Source organism: Vidua macroura, chromosome 6 (assembly GCF_024509145.1).
Source record: "Vidua macroura isolate BioBank_ID:100142 chromosome 6, ASM2450914v1, whole genome shotgun sequence".
Taxonomy (NCBI): domain Eukaryota; kingdom Metazoa; phylum Chordata; class Aves; order Passeriformes; family Viduidae; genus Vidua; species Vidua macroura.
In genome coordinates, this window is record NC_071576.1 from 61,688,368 (window position 1) to 61,711,394 (window position 23,027).

Below are 23,027 nucleotides of genomic sequence, written 5' to 3' on the forward strand. Positions count from 1 at the left end.
GTTCAGGTGATTTCTAATGTGAAAAATGTGAAACAGGTTTTATCCACCTGGTAATTATCAGAGTCAAGCTTGATTTTAACTGCATATTCATCTTCTTTAAAGTGGGATATCAAACAAAGAATGGAAAAATCTAAGAAGAAAATCTATTGACAAAAAATACCCAAGTCCATTCTTCATACGTGAATTGCTATGCAGATTTTTTTTTCCATCCCCTAAATTTTTCTCAGGGACTGTAAGCAAAAGATTCACCATCATAAAAAGGTATTCTTATATGACAAAACAATGAACTGGGAAAAAATTCAGAAAACATACAAAAAGGCAGTTCTTACAAGATTTCCAGATCAGAAAAAGTTGGATAAGTGTTTGAGTCTAACCTCTAAACCAAAAATAAAATTAAAGCCAGAGAGCCCCACAGAATTTCACCTCCTTGGAACTTCTCTGAATTCTACTTCTGGCCTTCCTTTGCATCTTACTAACTTGCTGTATTATCTCTGCCATCACTATTCCCCTTAGCTGCTGTCTCAATTCCTTTGTTTCTGTGAGCTTTTATGGCAGTGTCTACGAATTTGTCTAGAATCGTGGCTGCAGAAGCAGCTTGACAGGCATTCAAGGAAGCAGGATTTATTTCCCCATCATTTTGCTGCCGGGGAACATGCTGGAAAGAATGCAGCAGCACTGCACGTGGGTGCCAGGTGTGGCTGAGTCTGAAACTTGGGGGCCCTGGGAATGGCACCCTCTGTGCTAGAACAGAATGTCCCATCACCAAACCCCTGCCTCAACAGAGGCACAAGCTGATTTCTTTGTTCACCAAGTCTTTCATACACAATCTTGAGATGGCTTTTAGAAGAGCTCATCTGGATGCAAAAGAATCTCAGAAAATACAGATGATCTTCAAATTATGGTCAAAACTCATTTATAGATTAAGGACATATTTATATGTCCTTGAATCCCAAGGGAAAACAAAATCCTGACATAGCTCTCTACTCCAGTGGATGAACCTGTCCCAGGCAAAATGGAGCTTCACAGTCTGATTTAAGCTTCAGGTAAAATTCACCAAATACTGAAAAGATTCCCATCTTAATCTCTAGTATTTCCTTTTTTCTCTGCACATAGAGTTTGTGAAAAGAGAAGGCACAACCAATATTACAATGGTGAGAGTACAATAGCATGAGAGCGCTGGCAGCAGAAATTCCTGTTCTGACCTCACCTTCAGGCATTTAAAAAATAACTTTGAGATGAAAAAATTAAAAGTCTGATCTTAGTACTGTTTACCTTACAAACAGAACAAGATCCAATTTTTTCCATAAAATACTTATTCAACAACTCTGTTTTCACTCCTCCCCCTCTCTCCCCAAAGCCACACGAAGTCTGAAATACAAGGTTATTGTGGTGGTTTTGTATGGGAGGCATTCACAGAAGTGATGAGCCACCAGAAGTGTCCTAAAAGTTTTGTTCTGAATCTTATTACTCCTTCTTTTGGTTACTGTTAATAAATATTTCTTTAAACCCTTCTAAAGTTTAAAAGGGTTTCTCCTAATTCTCCTAATCCCCCCTCACAGGAAATGAGGAAGAACATTCTAGTAAACACACCAGTGACTGAGCAACACGAAACCCACCACCATGCTCATTAACATTAATCTCAGATGAACAAACCAAAGCCACTGCAGTTATTTGGGTGCAGAATTCACTGCACTGTGTGTCTCCAGCACCTTCTTTGCCCTGATTTGATGCAGAATTCACTGCACTGTGTGTCTCCAGCACCTTCTTTGCCCTGATTTGATGCAGAATTCACTGTACTGTGTGTCTCCAGCACCTTCTTTGCCCTGACTGATGCAGAATTCACTGCACTGTCTCCAGCACCTTCTTTGCCCTGATTTGATGCAGAATTCACTGCACTGTGTGTCTCCAGCACCCTCCCTGCCCTGATTGATGCAGAATTCACTGCACTGTGTGTCTCCAGCACCCTCCCTGCCCTGGTTGATGCAGAATTCACTGCACTGTGTGTCTCCAACACCCTCTCTGCCCTGGTTGATGCAGAATTCACTGCACTGTGTGTCTCCAACACCCTCTCTGCCCTGGTTGATGCAGAATTCACTGCACTGTGTGTCTCCAGCACCCTCCCTGCCCTGGTTGATGCCACGGTGCCTTTGTGTCTCCGAGCTGTGGCTCTGGCCGTGGCAGGGGAGTTAAAAATCAGCACGAGGGACGAGGCCTGATGGTGTGCCAACGTACAGGGCAGGGAATTCAATAACAAGCTGCACAGACAGCGGGCTTTTATCAGCACATCCCGCCCTGGTGGTGGTGGCTCCACGTCAATGCTGGCCCCAGCGTGTCACTGCAGAGTGCCACCGAGTGCTTTCCCCACGGGCAAGCCACTATTATTGACTCCCCCCATTAACATGTAGGGTGGATATACATTTATTGAAGGTTCTAATGGAAGGCTGAGGGACTCCTATCCTGAGGCCAGAGCAGAAAGACAGCCTATCACTTCATGTAATGGTAGCCCATGTGTGACAGACCTGACCTACATTTCCCCCCTTTCTTTCTCACAACAGCCTGTCACTGTTTTAAGGAGCTATTTTCTGAGAGCTATAAAAAGGAATGCGTGCTAGAGCTGCCTAGTTAAGATGTTGTATTGAAATATTATTTACAAACCTGCTTTAGAAAGGCTGCTTTAGACTGTGGATGAATTATGAGTGCTACCTAACACCCACAAGGGAAAAGAATGTGTCCTAATGATTCTGGTTGTAAATCCATACACAAAGAACACTAGGTGTAGATGGATTAATACTCACCTCTAAACCACTGCAACAAAATGGAGCATAAAACTTAAAATTAAGAATAATTAATGAAGCTACCTCCGTAAAGTAAAAAGGGCTAAGGTCTGCAATTAGTATAAATTCCATAATAATTCAAACTATCAGGAATAATGCCCCCTAACGTTTTGTTGGAAGTAATTCTGTGTTTTCAGCGGCTGATGTATGTGTGGCTCAAGCTATAAATAATGGATCCACGTCTGAAAGTAGGACAAGAGTGAAAGAAACATTCCGTTCAGCACTAAGCAGCATTTTAAAAATACCATCCAGCTACCACTCCCAGCCCCTGCTTATCTAAAGAGCCGCTGCCACTCCAGCGCTCCTTGGCAGGAACCTACCACGCTGCTGCAGGTCATACTCTTTTTTTGTCTCCTCGTTCCCTAGAATTTTCCACGCTTGGCCGATCTCGATGAACCGCTGCGCGCGCTCCTCCGCGTCTCCCGCCGCCGCATCTGCCGCCCGTTTGTCGGGGTGATGCTGCCAATCAAAAAAAAAGAAACAACACGGGCAAAAACGGGGCTGGGGGGGGCGAGAGCCAGCAGGCTGGCACAGGAGGGATCAGTAATGCACTTGGTACTCAGCTAGGAGCACGGAGGGAAGGAGAAGGTCCGAGCCGAGGAGCCAGAGGAAGGGAGGTGACGACGCTGGGCGCAAGAGGAACCTGCCAGTTTAATTATCCCACTGGAATGGCAGCAGAACCAGCAGTGGCACCACGTGCACTGACGGCATTTTCTGGATAATTTGCTGATGGAATCACTGGCCTTATGGACAATTTACCTAGAGAGTGACTAGCACAAACAGAAATAGGTACATGCAGGGGACCGTGACACAGGAGCAAGAGGAGGTGCTGGCAGCTCTCGTGACACCCCACAGAGCTGATTTAAACAAAACCACCAATGTTTAGTTAAAGTTATTACAGATAAACTGAATGCTGCATTCCACCTGCCTAGCTTCTTTTATTATTTAAATGGTAAATAAAATATACACGACCAAAGGTAATTTATACTACATGTATTTCTACTTTTGAAAACATGCCTGAACATCTTTAACTTCTTCCAGTTCAGTGAATCAATAGCCCTTCCAAATACTTAAAATCATGGATCACTGGCTACAAAATTGTGTCATTTTAGTTAAGAAACAATTATTCAAGGACATGGTCATTCAAGAAATCCCACGTTAAACAGGCAATAATAATTAAAAGGGTAACATGTTTTCTTTCTCATTTGTGAGGAGCAGAGCAGTCTGACTTGAGTGGTTCCAATGCCTACTGAAAAGGAATCCTCAAAGCTCCATCTTCCTGTAGCTTTAATTCATCTCCTGTAATCTCTTTTTTTCTGCCATTTTAAATTGCTCAGTAGACGTGACAGAGTGACATGAAACAAAATTTAAGTTATTTAAGTTGAGAAAGGTGCAACCTAATCAGGCCTACCAGCTGATAACTGTGTCACAGACCAAGTTTTCCCTTATTCTGGAGCTTTAAGTGCCCTTTATACCAACACCAGCCAGGGCACTGAAACGTGAAGCAGATTTTAAGATGCAAATCATCTGTTCTGTAAGTCTTTAAGCAGATTTCTGATTAAATGAATCTGAGTTTATAACTCATTTTGGAAAGAAAAGAATACTGGTAACGTGTGTGGCTGACAAAACCCCAAATGTAAAGGAGCACTTCTCCTGGAGTCTGTTTGCTCACTGATGGATCTGTCATTGATGGGTGTTACCCACACAAATCCCCTGTACAACTGTGGGAGCCCAGCACATCCCTCTGGCTGCCCTGGCTGGCTCCAGACCCTGGCAGGGGCTCACAGACCTTGGCACAAAGTCAAAAACACCTGTGGCTTCCATTTTAGCCCATGGAAAAAACTGCCAACTTTGTGTGAGGAATTACAAGCCACAAGGGTTTGAGTGGTGTGGTAGTTGAGTTAACACAAGGTGGAAAAGTAGAATTTTGGGGTTTTTAGAATGGGGTTCAAGGGGGTACAAGATGGAGGGATTTGTCCTGGCCTTCTTCTCCTTCTCCTTGCCCTCCATGTCTTGCTGTGCTGGTGACACTTTTCTGTTGGTTTAAGGCACAGACACACTGTCTGACATAAATGATAGACATTGGCACGTTATTGTAAATATAGTACATGTAGTTTTTGGTATAAAATATGAGCACTACCCTGAGGGCAGACAGAATGCCATGGCCGAGCTGCTGGACAGAGCTCAGCAGGGCAGAGAGAGAATGTTCTAGAGAAGGGAAAATAAACACCCTTGAGAATCCGACCCTGAGCATTCAGACTCCTCCTTTGGCTGTGGGGCTGGGAAATGAGGACTTTTACACTCTTGGGGTCATCCTGACCCCCAGACCCCGAGATACAACGACAGCAGGGATGGGTGAGCAAAATGCTTCCACCTCAGGTTTTTTCACAGGTGTTTTTCCACACACAGGTGGATGTACCTCCACCCACACATACGTACAAAATCCTGGTTTTGTTCCACTTGAAGTCCCCTCTGCATTCAAGACTGTCCCCTCTTACAACTTGCTGAAAATACGGCTGAAGAGCACTTGTGACCCATAAAGATTCATTCCTTTTCTAGCTCCTCAAGTGAAGATGACAAAATTCTAAGGTGCAAAGAAAACCAAAGAATCTTGGTCACTGCATTCAGTCATTGTATTCTGTATAGGTAGCTGTTAGATATTTGGGTTGGCCACAAAGACCACACCTTCTCGGATCAGTTTCTGAGAAATAGAAACATTATTGACTGACTGCCCAAGGCAGAGCTAAGCATACTGCCTTCTCTCCTGCCAACAACGTTGAGAAAACACTCCCAACAAAACTGGCCCCACTTTCCCTTTGCTGCACCAAAACCCTGTCTGACTGAAAAATGATTTTGAACTATACTGGAAGGAGACAGCCAAACACAGGAAGCCACACATCACAAAAGTACTGTGGAAAAATAATAATCAGTGCAGAAAGCACCACTCTGCTCACTTCTTGAATAATGAAAATTAATTATTCTTCAGGTTTATCACATGGCCCTTAAGTACTTTCCTACACTGGAAAATTTAGTATCTGCAGCATATGCAATTTTTATGTTAGAAAAACTACAATTTCTTCAACTCCATTGTAGGGGACCTACTCATTAAAATATGCATCTCTATCTATATCTCCATCTATATCTATGTTTCCATTATTATTTCTCTCCGTTTTGGTCTCCATGCCTTCTGAACCTATTTGATTTGCTCCTTCCTCTCTTTGCCTTTCTCCTCTATTATCACCTAATGCCTTTAGCAAACTAGATCTACACTAAGAAAAATCCTCAAACATCAGCTCTTTTATTCTAACAGTCCTCTTGTTTTGTTTTTTTTTTTTATTTATTTCAGTGACCCCATTTCATCTGGATTTATGCACTTATTGTTATGCTCTGATTGACTTATTTTCCCACTCTCTAGCCTGCTAATCAAAATCCAGGAATTTGTCTGTAGCAAAAATCCACTCTTGATTCAACTGCTCTTCTCCTCCCTCTCCCAGAGAGCAAACGAGGTGTCCTCTCTCCAGGTGTTTTAGACTCTGTTCAGCCACTCAGACACAGAGAACACTTTAGAAAAGCACTGAAATTCAGAGGGAGCACTCTGATGTCAGTACTTCACAGAATTCCCAGAATCACAGGCTGGAAGAGACCTTCAAGATCGTGGAGTCCAACCCAGCCCCAACACCTCAACTCAGCCCTGGCACCCAGTGCCACATCCAGGCTTTGTTAAACACACCCAGGGATGGTGACTGCACCACCTCCTGGGCAGCCATTCCAGAATTTCATCACTCTTTCTGTGAAAAACTTCAGACATAAATCACACTCTTTTTTGGGACCTTCCCTCACTCCTAGTTACCAGATTCTTGCGCCTGATCCTGCTCCCTCTCCAGAGGAGCCGCCTGCAGAAGCAGAGCTGGGCCTTCGGTTTTGTTTTGTAGGAGGTGAAATATGAGGGATGATCTCCTCCTCTTCCCAATTCAGCTTTTTTTTTCTGGGTTAACCTCAGCCTGGCCAGGCCCTGTAGTGCAAACAGAGAGGCTCTGTTTTCTGCTCGACCTCCCTCCTGTGGCTCCAGGTGAGCTGCTGCTCCTCTCTCCCTCGTGCACCACCTGCGAGGTTCGCTCAGGGTGCCACAGCCCCGTGTCTCCTGCAGCATCTCTGCCAGGATCTGTGCACAGGATTTGTGCCACCCACACCCAGCCTGAGCCCCGCTCTCAGCCCTGCTCTGGATACTTCACAATCTTTTGGCTGCGTGTGTGCAACGGTTTGGGGCAGCAATGCTCCATAAAAACAACTTTAGGCTGAGTGCTCATCCCGATAACTGTGTTCAAAACTGTGTTCAAAAACAGTTATCATCCTGAAAACTGTGTTCAAATTAGTTTTACTAATGTGTTACTGTTTTGTAGGACTTTACAAAAACAGTTAATGATCCTTTCCCAAGTCCAGCTGAGGGAAGGGAAAATGGAGAAGGTTGGAGACACATGCCCAACCTAATTTGCCTTTTTAATAGTTGTACTAGAAGTAATTTGCTGACTCCCTGTTTGGGATTTGTATCACTTTGCTTTTCAGTTAGTCTGAATGCTAAAAAATAAACCAATTGATTTTGGAAATACATTAGTTCATCTGATAACATACCTACTACTGCTCTCTCTCCTGATGTTTATCTTAAAAGTCACTTTGTCCCAGTATTCCCTGAGGACTCTGGTTCTTGGTGTAAGATTTAATTCAAAAACAATTTCTTAAAGGTTTCACTTCCTTTAGCTTTTGAAATTGCTAAAAAAAGGTTTTGGAAAAGCATGGACCTTGAAGTTCAAAGCTCATATGAAAAACACACTTTAAGCAGCATCTGTTGAGGACTTGGTGAAATGCTGGCACGGGGGGCAACAGGAAAAGCTGGCTAACACAAACTTAACCTTGTGCCCTTTTCAATTACAGTATCATTATCATACCTTGATAAAACAACTGCATTCTAGTGTGGTATTCATAATATACATCAGACTGTACTTTTCAGCAGGTTGGGTACTGTGAGAAACAATGGCAAACATACTCTGAAGCACAGATACTGGTTCAGTTCACAGTTTTCAGTCTTTTTTCAAGTATTCAAAAAGTTAGAAAATTTTCATGGCATTTTTTTTAGGTAAATTACTTGTATTTCATTATGCTGATCATTTGCCTTTGATATCTGCTACAGAACCAAGAACAAGCCTTTTCTGACTCAAAAAAAGGGTGTTGATGTTGCTGCAAGCGTAGACTGTGAGAATGCCTTGAGTTGCAACATCTATTTTATTTATTATATTCTTATTTGCACAGTGTAGCACAGAGGTTTGAATGAGAATCTGGAACATGCTGCAGCACATTTCAACTGCTACTCTCTGAATTTCTGCCTACTTTACACTCCGTGAAGTTTGGACCCTTCTGCACTTTCAGAAATCAATCAAAACCAATCCCTGCACTTTAATCCCTGGTTGTTAATGTGACCATTTAGGCAGCAACTGGAATTACATCTCAGTGACAGATCAGCAGACCCCAAGAACCCTCACACCACAGGATGAGGAGCCACCAGAGCTGGCTGAGCTTTGGCTGAGCAGCTCCAGCCCTGCCACGTGGGAAACCTGTGTTTGAATAAGGGATATATTTAAAGCTGGAGATGTGCCCTGAGTAAACCAAGTAGTAGGATTTTACCAGAGGATTACTTAGATGCACCAAGTATTTCTACCTTTGAAAGAACTACATCTAATGACTAAACCTTTCCTTTAAATAAGAGCAAATGATAGAGCATTAACATCTCAAATTAACTCAGTAGCTCAGCATCCTTAACCCTTTCTCCACGTCAGGCATAGAGCAGTAGCTGCAGTATTTTTATAGCTAGACATTATTTTATCCAGTGCAGTGAGAATGTATAATTCCCATCCAACTATGAATTACCTTTTTTAAAAAAAATAATTTTCACAACCTACACTACAACACCTTCTGGAACCTGTGAAAAGATGTGTATTTATATTAAAAAATAAGCAGTGATGAAAGACACTCAGCAAGGGTCAGGGAAGGGAAGTTCAATCTAAACTTGACCGAGAGAACACTCTTCACATCTGGTGCAGGTCCATTTTTGATGAATGAAGGAACTGAATTAAAACTGCAAACACAAGAGATCCAAGCCACAAGACTGGCGTGCAAAGGGCTGGAGGGACCAACAGGGCAGAGGTGGAAGTGGCCCTGGATGAGGAATGGGATGAGAGCAGGACACAGCACTGACAGCCCTGTCCTGTTCCTGCTGCTGGAACAGAGAAGGAGCACGGGGGAAACGCTGGGAGCAGCTGGATGAAGGGAGAAACCCAAGCCAGTATCTCCCAACCACATGGCCAGAATCATGGCTGGGAATCCAAGAGGGTGAAACTTTGACTCTTCATGGGAACTGCACAGATCAATACCAAGCAGTTTTGAATCACATTATCAGTATTAGGGGGTTCAATCTACCTATTCTTTTATCAAAGCTCAATATCCAACAGAAAATATGTTCAAATTTCAGAATCAGAACTCTCCCTCAGAGTAACAAGTCCAAATTATTAGCTGTTATTTTATTTATATCACTCTGTGGCATTTAAAAAAAAGTTAATATGGGCTTAAGCAAGCCTCATGCAAGCAGCCTTGCTCTGTACAAAATTAAACAAACAATCATGCTGCACTTAGACAAAATGCACAAATCATGACCAGTATGTCCCTTGCAATACAATGAAGAGCATCCTTTTAACAAAGCAACAAGATCAAAATGCAGAAATTAATGTGAACATAAAAATACCAAAATTGGGAGCTATTGGAAACTGGGAGCTGTTTAAAAACATTCATGCTTTATTCTACGTGTACACATTATCAACTGTAATTGTCATTATCTACAGGTTAAGCAAATGAAGTCAGGACAAAACCTGCCAAGGGTTCTCATCTGACACAGTCACAGGTCTGCGTGAATGTGTCTGCACGTCACAGAGCCCATCATAACACTTCACATCACATTCAAAAGAACCTGCAAGACAGTCAGCATTAAGCAGAAAAATATTAACTGGCTATTTCCTATTTAACTTCTGACTGAGGCTGGATTCTTGTAACATTTCTCCTGCCTTAGAAAAACAAAAAAAACTCAGTAAATTTAATGCCAGGCTGTTCTTTGGAGGAAACCCCTTTGCCCCTGCTTACAATATATGTAGTAAATACCACTTTTTACTGAGACTTGCCAATAAATCTCACCCCCTGACACAGTGTCTGTTCATACTCAGTTTTTTGGCTGCTCTGCCACAAATGCCAACAAAGGGACCAATTAATGAAAACTTTCTTGATACATTCCCAGTGGATGAATGTCTGCCTTGCAGAAGGTACCTTGACAACATCCATCTCACACAGGCCAAATGGTTGCTCTGTGGTAGCAATTAAGACACCACCAGCCTTGGCTAGATTTAAACCAACAACCAAATCTGTGTAGGCCTGAACAAATGCTCACAGAAATCTGGAGAAATTAACTGCTGAACAAGGGGCTGGATTGGGTCATACAATTGCATCCATTTCTCTAGTTATTTATGGGCCATGAGGACACATTTCAGGAAGAAAGCAGTTACAATTTCTAAAGCAAAAATCTCTCAATCTGGCCACAATATTTAAGCCACACCTATAAATATCTAAGAAATCAACAACTACTTAAAATTATTTCAAAAATCAAAATATTATGGTAGGCTAACATTGTCTTTGTACTCAGTATTTTTCCCTCTCTCTCAACAAAAAGACTGTGTTCAGTCTTCATCTTCCCATAGCTCTGGCATCAATTAAGCTCAGTGCAGAATTCCTCCTCTTTCCAGAATTACATTTTGAATTTTGTTGCTTTGATCCAGAAGTGCTTATCAGAAGGTCTCTTGCTGCAGAGTGTGAGCAGGAGAGATCAGCGTGAGAGCTGCTGGGAAAACCCTGCCTCCACTGCAAAGTTCAGACTGACTTTGGGGTTTTTTTTTAATGCAGGGTACCCACCCTGAAATCTCTGTCCTCAGACAGTTTAAAATGTGGCTGATCCAGCCCCCAGCCCTCATGAACAAGCAATTCTGCTTCTGTTGGTCTCAGGGCTCAATAAATCTGTGTTTAAAGCTAGCCAAGATATTAAACTCTGCACCTGAAACAATATCAGCTAAGTTCAACACAGTCTAGGAGAGCGGGTTCCCCTCATCACCCCTCACCCTGCCAAAAATGCACATTTCCAGTCCTGAGCTGGCTCTGCTGGGCTTGTAGCAATATTTTCAATCAGATGATGCAGCATGGCTTGAAAGTTCCAGATCAGCTGATAAAGCAGCAACACGTAAAGCTGAGCAGTCTCCCTGCTGGAGAAGGAACCACATCATGCAATTACAGCACTCTGAGAGCTCTGCAGTCACAGACAAAGATTTTACCTCCATTGTCACCCTGAACACTTTCAGCCACAAATCCCCATCAGCCTGTGCCAGAATTAACCCCAGATCTGGTATTATATGTTATATATATAATATATAATTATATAATATATATAATATATATTGTATATAATACATATAATATAAAATAAACATTATATAATATATATTTTATATATTGTATATACAGTATATTATATATTCTATATATATATTATATAATATACATATATGTATATTATACAATATATTATATATATAATATACTGTATATGCAATATATAAAACACATTACACACAGAGTATATCATATATACTATATATATGATATAGTATGCAAATAATATATTTATATTATATAAAATATATATTATTGTCTAATATATATATAATATGTATATATGTATATATAATATATTATAATATAATATAATATAATATAATATAATATAATATAATATAATATAATATAATATAATATAATATAATATATTATATTATATTATATTATATTATATTATATTATATTATTGTATATATACAAAATTATATATATATATATATATAATTATATGTTTGCCATGCCTATGTCAGCCACAGCTGAGCAGCCAAGCCTCCACATGAGCATTTGCTCTGGTGGTGGGGCAGGGTACACAGAGCACAGGCTGCCTGTTGTGCTCTAGGGCCCAACTGTTCTTCCTCCACAATCCATTCTGGGATGGGTTTTAAGTCAGAACACAGCCCAAATGACCAGTTCGTCTATTAAACTGGAATTTGAACTTTTGGCTAATAAAATTTAAGAGAAGCACGTTTTAGCCACCTGTGAGGATCAGGGGAAAAAGTGCCAAACATGCACTTGGCCCCCACCCTGTGGCACTCACTGAAAGGTCACAGAAAGAAGAAATCTTCCAACTCCACCAGCTGAACTTATAAAATTAGGGCAGGGTAAAAAAATTACACTATTTTACACACACACAAAAAGAGAGGTTATTTCCTCAGTAAAAGTATTCTGGAGCAGGAAGATGTTTATCTCAGTAAAATAAATTTAAACTGCAGGAGAAAATGAGCTGGTTTTGAAAAAATCTTTAATTTAACCATTAAACTTCTGTCACTGCAGGAGGAACTTCTGTCACTGCAGGAGGAACTTCTGAATTAAGAACGTGAATTAATTACCAATGTATTTCTACAAATGAATGGGAAAACCCCACTAATTACCAGTAACTAAATAATTCTGGCGTCCTACCTTCCTGGACTCAAAGTGCTTTTCAATTCACAATGACGTAAGTTTCACCTGGAAAACTCTTTGAGCTCTGCTGTGTAATCCAAAACCAGTTGGGGTAAAACCCTTGAGCACTGTGGTGCTGGCTGCTCTTCACTTAGAATCCTTTTGCTTGCCATGTTATCACATACTACACAGCTTTATTTAAAACAAACAAACAAACAAACAAACAATTTGTAGATCAGCTGTTCCATTAAAAAATACCTGAGCAAGCAGAAGGCTACATGACTTCAGAGCAAGACACAAACACAGGGTTTAGAATTTGGTATGTGCTCCTTCTGTGGAGGATGGAGCTTCCCCCAGGGTTGCAGCGGGAAGGGAAATATTTCAGCAATATTCCTTCCCTGCCTTTTCCACAGGCCTATTTTGCATAGAAAGGTCTTGTACAGTTGCCACCCTGAGGCAACATCACAGTGGCCTACACGGTCCATCAGGTACTAATTAGGGAGCATGTTCTGTCAACACTTTCTTGCTCTTCTCCCATTAACTGATCATCCTGCCCAATTAATACAATGCACCACAGTTCTGGAATCCTGGAGATCCTTTACCTGGGAGAAGCAAGGATGAAGGGAAGAAACACCCTCCCAAAAGGGTCACAAGGTGACTGCACTTGTCCAAGACCTGGAGTGACAATAACACCACTGAGCTGCGAGGTTAATTATGCTCCTACCAACTTTCTCTTGAGCCTAACATTGTTTGTTATTTAACAATAAAGACTAAAAGCAAAAAAAAAAAAAAAAAAAGCTCCAAACCTACTTCATCTAACAGGCTATATTATGTTCAGATATGCTAACAGCTTGTGAAAAAGTAGGGGCTGCAGAACTAAACTCACTTGGCCATGAACTGCATATTTATCATCAGAATGTGTGTGGCTAATGCTATCACTGTTAGTACCACAGACCAGGAAATAAGTCATGGACACACTACAGCACTCTACTCCCACCTATGCACACAGCACTCCAAACAGCTGCCCCACAGCCCGAGCAACCATAAATCAGCATTTCAGAAAGACGGCGAGAAATCAAACCCATGTTTGCTCCATTTCCGAAACTGCACTGGAGGTACCAAAGATAAAACCCCAAGGACAAAGCAGCTGCCAAATACAACACGCTACTGCCACCTAATGCTAACCAGGACGCAGCAAAGCCCGGCTTTGTTCCTCTGCAACTCCACCAGCAACGGCGAGCCACAAAGTTTCCTGATGTTCTTAAATATTTGTTCCATCCCCTACAGCCTTCCTAAGCTGAACTGCTGGGGTCGCAGCCTTTCTGGTACGCAAAGCAAGGAAAAATAGGGGGAAAAATTAAAAAAAAAAAGAAAAAACAAACAAACAAAGAAAAAAAAAAAGAGGAGTGTTCTTATCTTAAATCAGCACAAAACAAGATGACTTTGAAGGTGCTTTTTGTATTTCACTGACGTTGCAAAGCGCCCTCTCCAAAATGTGGCACTTGTCCACTTCCATGAAAAGGATGATGCCAGGTCCTAAACTTGCCTTCCTAGTCCACAATCAGTCTTTTCAACATGCTCACTCAACTGGCAGAAGTGAGCAGAGAACATGCAAGGAGCCTGCTTCTTCCACTTGCAAAGAGGAGAAACAGAAATGAGGAGCTCCCCGTGACATTCAATCTTTCCATCCAGAGATTTAAACTTCCCCAAAGGATGTCTGTCCAGAGAGAGCTGGACAAAAGAGCAAGGAATTTATCTGCTTGATTCATTACTTCAATCCATCTCTTCTTCCTTTCTTCCCCCAAACACAAACAACCTTTGAGCTTTGGAACAACTTTAGCCTTGCCCTACCTGATCTTGTTACCAGCCTTGACACTAATTACAGCCTGCACTGCCCATCTCCAAGATGATTCTTTCTCATGGGAAATGTTCCTCACTTGTGGAAAAATAAAAGATGACCATTTAATTTTCCTTCTCATCTCAGAGAACTTACCCAATCTATGACTTCTTTTTAAACATTGCTCATTGATCAATTAGCTGGTGAAATTTGTGCCCAGTCTCGTCCCTATTTCTTCCTTATAATCTGCCACGATCAAAACTATTGTGCAAGTCTCAATCCTTCCACACAATATTCCATTGCTTGCATGTTTTACACATATTATTCATCTTTTCCATAACCTTCTGGCCAGAAATTACCACTCTTACACACAACATCCAGCACTGCACACCTACACCTTTGTCTGAGACAAATAAAATCCACCAGAACAGAAATATTTCAGGTAACACTATGGTTGCTGTAGCTGTAACTATAAAGTACTTGCTGTGGCTCAAATATTTGCAGCAAAACATCCCCAAGACAGCACTCTGGATGAAAAAGGAGTTTTCCCCTTACATTTTAGTTATTCATTGTGCAGTGGATAATCCACAGACAACCCAAATTGCTTTCTTTTAAAACCAGCCAGAATTAAAAAAAAAAAAAAAAGAAAAAAAAAAAAGAAAAAAAAAAAAAAAGGTTAGGGTTAAATGTACACAGCAATGTGCAACAGGTATGCAGAACACAAAATGGGTGTTCACTGACAGCTGCCCAGTGAAAACACAGGGTGGGACTATGAATCCACTGCAGCAAATTCTTGAAAATTACTGGAGTCCTCAAAGTGCAATTAAAAAACCCCACAGACTCAATCACACTGTCACAAACTCACTAATTTCCACGTTGGGTTTCTTTTTTTTTTAAAGCATCTTGCTTAAACATACTTAAAATGCAATTGCTTTTATCATGGTGCTGTAGCATCACCCTGCCACTTTGAGCTTCCACACTCTTTACTGGTCTTGACTGGTGACAGTGGCTCTCCTCTCTGCCCAAGGCAACACTCCATGAATCCTTTTCTACTTTAAAACTCCTCAGAGTAAAAAAATCAAGTGTAAAAGTTTCAGCTTCTACTGATGGAAAAGAATATAAACTGTTGTTGGTGTAAACAGAAGAAAACAATTCTTTGGCTAATGAAGAGAAAAACCAGAAGCTGTGGTTACCAAAAGGCACATTTTTAGAAACAGACTCTCTTTCATTTTCTTCTCTTCCCATGGCTCCTTATTTTCCTATGAAGAGTGACCCAAGAGCCTCAAGAGGTACTTCAAAAAGCCCTTTGAAAACTACACTATACAGCAGGAGAAGAAAAAACCAACAGAAATCCATCAAAAACTAGCAAAGGAATGAAGGGGAGAAAAACCATTTAAATTTACAGTAGTATAAAGGTAAAAATAGAAAGGGAATTTTAGATTTTTTTCTAAATTTCTGGCTCCTATGCTCACAATTTACACTAATAATGTCACACTGAACCATATTCTGTTTTTTAGGCATAGATCTTTGTGTCCCTGGTCATATATAAATCCAGATAAACAAATGGGTAAGAAAACAGTTTAGGCAAATGCTACTTTTGTGTGAAAGTAAACTCCCAAATCCTCTATTTTATTACAGAAAAAAACCCCCAAACAAACAAACAAACAAAAACAATCACTCCAGGAAACCAAACCAAGCAGGGCTGTCCCTATTTGACACAAAATGAGCACACAGAAGCTTGGGTAAGTTCAAAGGAGAAAAAGAGCAAGTTTTATTCAAACATCTGGTGTTTCTAGAATTCCAAAGATGCCCGTGGATTGGAGGATGGAATTACTGCTTCTCCAACCACACTGGTCCAAAGATCAATCAATCATTTCTCTCCACCCACAGAGAAATATGTAAATTATTCTATTTATACATGAAATTGTGGGGGAGCTCTGAGTCTCAAATATGTAAACATTATCAGGAGGCTAAAGAAGTTTTATGAGAACTTTAAAACTTTCAAAAGAACTATAAAACAAAACACTTTTAAAAATCAGGGCACCACAGGGCTGCTTAAACTACCGAAAAACTGGGGAGGAACCCTTGCAAATGAGAGGAAGAGAAAAGCCCCAGGATGCTATTTCCTGGCTGAGGAACATCTGGCAGGAGGGCAGGGACAGCAGTTTGGGGCAGCAGCCTTCAGCTGGCACTGGGACCTGCAGGAGGAAAACCCTTCAGCAGGCAAAGCCAAGCCCTTTGGCACCCACAGCTTCCCCAGAGCTGCTGAGCACAAAGCAGAGTTTTCTGTGCTGCCCCCCCCCTGCCCCAGTGACACCCTCAGTGTTCCAAAGCAAAGTGGAACATTCATTTTCCAGTTCATCTGGAGCACCTGAAAACAGCCTCACAGCTTTAAGGGGTCAGATTTAAGCATGATGTAAAATAATCCAAGTCCCCAAGGCACTTCAGCTGCAGATGGAAAGCAGGCCTTGCAGAGTACTGGACTTTTTAAAAATTAGTTATTAGCAACTCTAACTCCAACACTTGCATAACAAGGTTTTAATTTTTTTGTTTGCTTTAAACTATTTCTTTCAGCTTTCCCCATCTCTGAGAACAATATAGAGTCCCTGCAGCGTTTGAAGCCATTTGAGATCTCAAAATAACAGCTTTGGCTCTTGTTGAATTGTAACTTCTAAAATGGACATAAAAAGCTACCTATTAACAGAATTTACTCAGTTGTGAAAACCAGTATTAAAAAAAAAACCCAAAAAACAACCCAACAACAAAATCCTAACAACAACAACAACAATAAATAAAAGTCAGCGTTATTTTGAGAATTCATAACCACAGTCACAAAACAAGTCCAAACCTAATCTATGGAATCACACACACTTAGAAATTAGCTTGTACTGGGTTTATTCACAGGCTTGAAGGACGTGTTCCTGTCTGGACTGATCACTAGTTTGGTGTTGATTTAACTTCTGATTTGATATTTGAGTTGGCAAATTTCCTCCATTAGCAGCAAGGAAACAAGTTGGGCAGCGTGTCCCCACCACGCTGCAGGAACACACTTTGAGGGGGGCTCCAGGAAATCACAGCTCCACAGAATATTCTGTCACTCACCAGAACTCACTCCTGAGCTTTGGGACGATGCTATTTATCTAGGCAGTCTTAGCCTGTACACAACTGCCCCATTTTAGAAAGGAAGGAGATGGAAAGGTCAGCAATAAGGAATAATCCAAGGTTTTCATCCCCTGAGTTTCAACAGCAACACTTCCACTGTGGGATTTAACCATTTTCTGGCCCACAGATGGGGCAACTGAGAGGTGTTTTAAAAACTTTTATTCCATTTTTAATCTCATGAGAAGGGTGAGACAATACAGATGTTATTATTCACACCATCACAATCAGAAGCCAACCATTCCCTAATTACATTACATTATAAATGTTTCTTGGCCTATCAGCTTTAGCCACACCATGCTGTAAATGCCTTAAAGCCAATTATCTAAAATTACCCCTCATGGGTCCCACTACAATGAACTTTCATAGTTCTGTTTCTCCAAAGTATCCAGTCCTATTTGCAAGGCCATCCTTTGAAACTTGTTTCCAGCTCCATTTCTCTCTCAGCAATGTCTGTCCTATTCCATGGCATTTCTTATCAGCATTTCTTATCTCAAGGTTTGCATCCAGCTGCACACTGTGTGGGCCTTCTGTCAGGCTTTGAGATTTCTCTACAAATCCATTTCCCACATTCCAAGAGCCAGAGTTTCATTGGGAGAATCCTCCCAAGCCCATCCTTGGCACTGCCAGCTCTGGACTGCTCTGACAGAAGGCAAGTACCTGTGAAAGGGCAGCTGCTGCTCAGCCTCTCCTCAAACACCTCACTAGTTACAATCTAATGTTCTGTCAAGGAAAGAAAAACGTTTAGCTAAGATGCTGCTCAGCAAACTCATTCATCTTTCTGACTATGGACATTCTTAGGGCATAAATCCAAGCAAAACAGACTGAATTTTTTCATTATTGATAATTCAGTAGGAATAAAACAAAGGGTCAGGTTTGACAACAGTCAGTCAATAGCTGACTACTGACTTTTCAGCCTTGAAACATCACTTCTAATGTACTGAAAATTAAATGATAAAGAGTTTATCCAAATGGCTGGCAGAGCACAAAAAGTTGAACTTTTTTTCTATAGGAATAGGCTACCCACAAAGTATCCTACAAGGCAAGCCTTCAGGTACATGAACTCACTTCTGCATTAAATCAGCTCAGTTGAGCTCATGTCTGCTGAGCATTTGGGCTCAGTGGGAGATGAGGAAGCATTTGTGATGCAGTGAGGCAAGGCAAAGATGGAGGGTGGGACAGTTACATCATTCAGCTGGGGATTTTCTGACTCTAAAGTGTCAAACGATGGAGGAAAGAAGGAACATGAGAATGTGTTGCTTTAATGACATAATAATTTTATTATGTGTTTCAAACAGAGGACAAAATCAGACTCAGACTATGTAAATAATAAAAACCCAACAAGCCCCCAAAACACTGAATTTTACAGGTTAGTACATCACATTAAAATATCTGAAAAAATGTAATAACTATTTGAGATTCAACACAAACATGGTCAATTTTGTTTGACAGCCATAGGAGATCCTTATATAAACACAGCCATTGCAACATGATTGACTCTACCCTAAACTTTTATCACCCTTCAGACCACTGTTCTACACTTAGAGCTTCTTTAAACAGTTGACCTAGTGCTTAAAATTTCTGAAGTAGACACCTGAATGCATGGTCTGATTTGGAAATGTTGAACAGCTCAAAGTACTCTTGAACTGTGGCTCCTCAAACATCAGAACAAGCAGAACATCTGGGATGTGAAAGCATTATGCTGCTCTTTGTAGCCTCCTTCTTTGTGCTTTAATTTGTATCTTAACTGTGGACAATAACCCTGTAAGTAAACAGATTAAATTTAGAAGTAATTTTTGAAAGTAACATTACTTTCACAACTGGCTGAACTACCTGAATAAGCAATGCACTATTTATTTGTTGGCTTATTTGGTTCTCATATTCTATGTAAGTTAAAGACAAAACTTCTTCTGTAGGGATATTCACACCCCATCCACTTGTTAAAATTTACCTGCACCTTTAAAAAGCATTTCAGTGTAAACCAAACAAAAACCAACAGCAGAGTCAGGTGAATAAATGACACAACTCATAGTTTAAACAGCAGCAGGATCATGAGCTGGCTAATGAAGCTGGTTGAATTAGTGACTTCTCTAGCACTGAGCTTCACTTGGTACTACCTAGACTGGGAATCAACTTCTCAAGTTGAAAATATGCCCCATTCTTTTTATTCAAGTGATAATTAGTAGATCAGATGTAGAGAACAGCTCAGAGTAAATCTACCCTGAGCATTGGAACAACAGCCCTTTGTATTAAACTTGATGGCTTATCTTTCTCTCTGGAGCTAGATTAACTCCACAGAACCTGTTCTGTTTATATTGTCCAATTACAAATCCATTTTCTACCAACAGGTGAAGTTAGAATTAGCTAAACACAATGATCTGTTGAACTCCTCTAACAAGTGTGCTGCTTTTCAAACAAAAAAATAAAAACTGGCCCAAGGATATTGAAGGAGGAATACTTACACTGCCTGAATGTCAAGAAAAGCATTATCCTGAGACTTCCGATACAAAACTCAAAAGTGTTTTTAAGTTTCAAATTCTCTACCTAAACTCAGCATGAAGTTCCTCAGTAGGCAGGTCCTTTCAGGAGCAATACTGACTTTACCTTGCAACAAACATGAAAAGAACAATCACAAAAAAAGAACAAGCAGCTCTTTACATGTATGACACCCTCTGCATTTCTTGTGATTGCAGAATTTGGATGAGTACATAGATCAGTTTTTGCTCTCCAGAAAGCCATATGTCTTTCCTTTAAACATTCTCCATAGACTAATCTCTTCTTGAAGTAACTTTGCCTCATTAAATTAAATTTCTATTGATTTATTTTCTGTTGCTGAGAGTCATTCTCACCTGTGCCTGATGCTCTGTTTGCAAATCTTCTACTCTTTCAAACAGACCAAGTGAGCACCTTAACACTTTGTATTTATATACACACACACACCACCCCTTTTGATAACAAAGATCATCTTTGTAACACTCTGTGTTAAGTGGCACATATTTGTAAGTGGCACATACATTTTATTTCCTTACCACATTAAAAATAAGAGCTCCTTGCTGCTGCCTGCTCAAATTACATGGATTTTCTTTAAGATTAGGGCACACATTGTAACAGCAGCATATAATTTTCTTGCACAATAATTTTTTTCCAGTTGAAAGGTATCCTATAATATCATCAGCATCAACAGGAACAGACACCTGATTTTCAGCTAGACAAAGCTTATGTGTTTGGTGACTTTATTCCTGGTGAAAAGCAGTTTTCAGATATAAAGCAGCTACATAAAAATTCAAAAACAATCTGACAACTTCTTCTTTGACAACAAAGTGCTAGACCAAAAGCAAATGCAAAAATTGTGCCAAAAGTAAGACTCTGTGTGTGTGTGTCCCCTGAATGTCCTATTTCTGCTGCTCTGATTTTATCTTCATTTAGAAATGGAACATAAGCACTGCCCTTCCTAAAAGCTGAATGGATTCCTTAAAAAATCAAGCAGAGAGCACAACACCCATTTATGCATTTAAGAAATCACTTGGTTCAAACTACCGTGAGTGTAACTGTGGCTGAAATTCTGTGTGGATCCCAAAAATCTCAAACCCACCAGCAGGTTCCAAAGACAGAAGATTAAAGACCCACTCCTACCACTTCAGCAAGATATTAATTCTCAGAATTTGCTGGATTCCTTTCAGAGGATGGAAACCACAAGTCTCCTGTGCTCCAGGAAGCACTTCAGCATGAGTTTGTAAGAGCCAGCCAAGCAATCTCTGCACTGAGCTATGCTGGTTTCAAGGCACTCACTTGTATTTTTTTCTCTTTTCAGAATTACTGGCTGGAGCTTTGTGCCAGAGTATGTGCCTGCATACACAGAGGTTTTATTTTCTTTTAAAAATAAGCTTTTTATAGAATTGATAATGGCCCATTGCATCTTGTGCCCCAAAGTCTGTAGTTTTCAGCTGCTACTGATGCTTACAGCAATAGAGAATCAAGATGATCCACATATCAGTCATCTAAGTACATAAGAATTATTACAAAAAAATTTAAGTCTCAAGGAAATTTTATAAGATGCTTAAATAATTGGCAGGAAAAAAAGAATCCCTAGCTTTAGCCCAAACTCATTTTCTGTATTAAATTAATACTCTTCTTAAGGACTGAACTGGTATTATCTATAGTAAAATAATTCACTTGCATACATGTTGTGACCTGACCAAATGAAAAAATTAAGTGCAGTAAAGAAAAATACATCCTCTCTAATAGGGTGTCTATATACAGATTTGTTCTGGGTAATTATCTTTTTCCATCCTCAATTTGTTAACATTAATAAAAAGGGGTTTGATTTTAAAAATTCACCAGTTTTAGGCAAATATGCCCTGATGAAGTCATTCTTACAAAGCTACAATTCAATCACTCTTAATTGTGCACTACTTTGTATTATTAAGGTCAATCCTGAGCTTTAGCTGCAATTATAGTTATCTTTTGGATGACATATGGCAAGATCTCCAACTCTTTTGAGCTTTGGAAATTTTACATCTGCCTGTTCCTTCAAGATGCTAAGCATACATGTGTTGACAAATACAGAAAATAGCAGATGGCAAAAAGCAAATGCTCAACATGAAGCACTGGGGATCACTCAAAAAAGGCTTGGACTCAGAAATTGGTCATTTTTATTTTAACAGCAGAATTATGTTTAAAAATAAATTCCTCCATCTCTTGTGCTTGGTGCTAAGGAACACGTGTGAAGAGAATATTCAGGATTACAGAACCAATGTCATATTAACTGCAGCTGGTATCCATCATGCAAGTTGCTTTGCAAACCTTTGGACTTTAAGGCTATAAACACAGCATAATTCTTCAGGAGATTAACTTCTGCAGCTATATAAAAATTGGAAGCCATTCTGCACCCACCATTAATATCTGACATGGAATTTTTTATTGGAATCTGCTATTCCAGCTTCTAAAAAGCTGCATGTTGGCAGCCCTTGGCAATGGCAGTGCCACTTGTACCACCTCCAGCAGAGAATCCAAGGAGCAGCTGGGCACTTGGAGCTGAGAAGTTCCCCCAGTTTGGGCAGCAGGAGAGGGACTTCATCTGAAAGGACACACAGGCCCAGCCAGGGCTGTACCCCTCACTAACAGGGAGCAGTGCACGACTAGGGAACAGCACCAGGATAAAACCAACATTCAGCACCAATCCCCTAACAAATCCAGTATTTGGAAGCCCACAGCTCAGCAATCCCTGAATCACAGAGAACATTTCTGTGTTAGCACGCCACGGCAGGCTTTCAGCAAAGTCTTACAGTTTTCCCACCCATGGAACCTCTCCAACTGAGGCACCTTCCCACTGTAACTAAGACATGTGCTGTGCCCTCCAGTCTCTCCTACAGCCCATGGGGGTGGAAGGAGCATAAAAAGCTTGGTGGTCTCATCAGCAGCATGCTTTAGGACCCCAGAGTGAGTGTGCTAGGAAGGAGAGCATCACATAGTCTGTAAGAGTTCAGCTAAAAGGCAAAGATGAGCAGAGACAGGGCATATGGGAACAACCACACCCAAGCAGCAGATCTGCCTTGGGA

At 40.6% G+C, this 23,027-nt stretch overlaps 1 protein-coding gene across 3 annotated transcripts in view; it reads right to left on the reverse strand.

Moving 5' to 3' along the window:
- DNAJC24 (DnaJ heat shock protein family (Hsp40) member C24) overlaps positions 1 to 23,027 on the reverse strand; it is a 33,225-nt gene that overhangs the window by 6,536 nt on the left and 3,662 nt on the right. For all 3 annotated transcript variants that reach the window (XM_053981720.1, XM_053981722.1, XM_053981721.1), the window contains exon 3: positions 3,155 to 3,293. In XM_053981720.1, the coding sequence (XP_053837695.1) occupies positions 3,155 to 3,293 (139 nt within the window). The remainder of the gene's footprint in view (positions 1 to 3,154; positions 3,294 to 23,027) is intronic.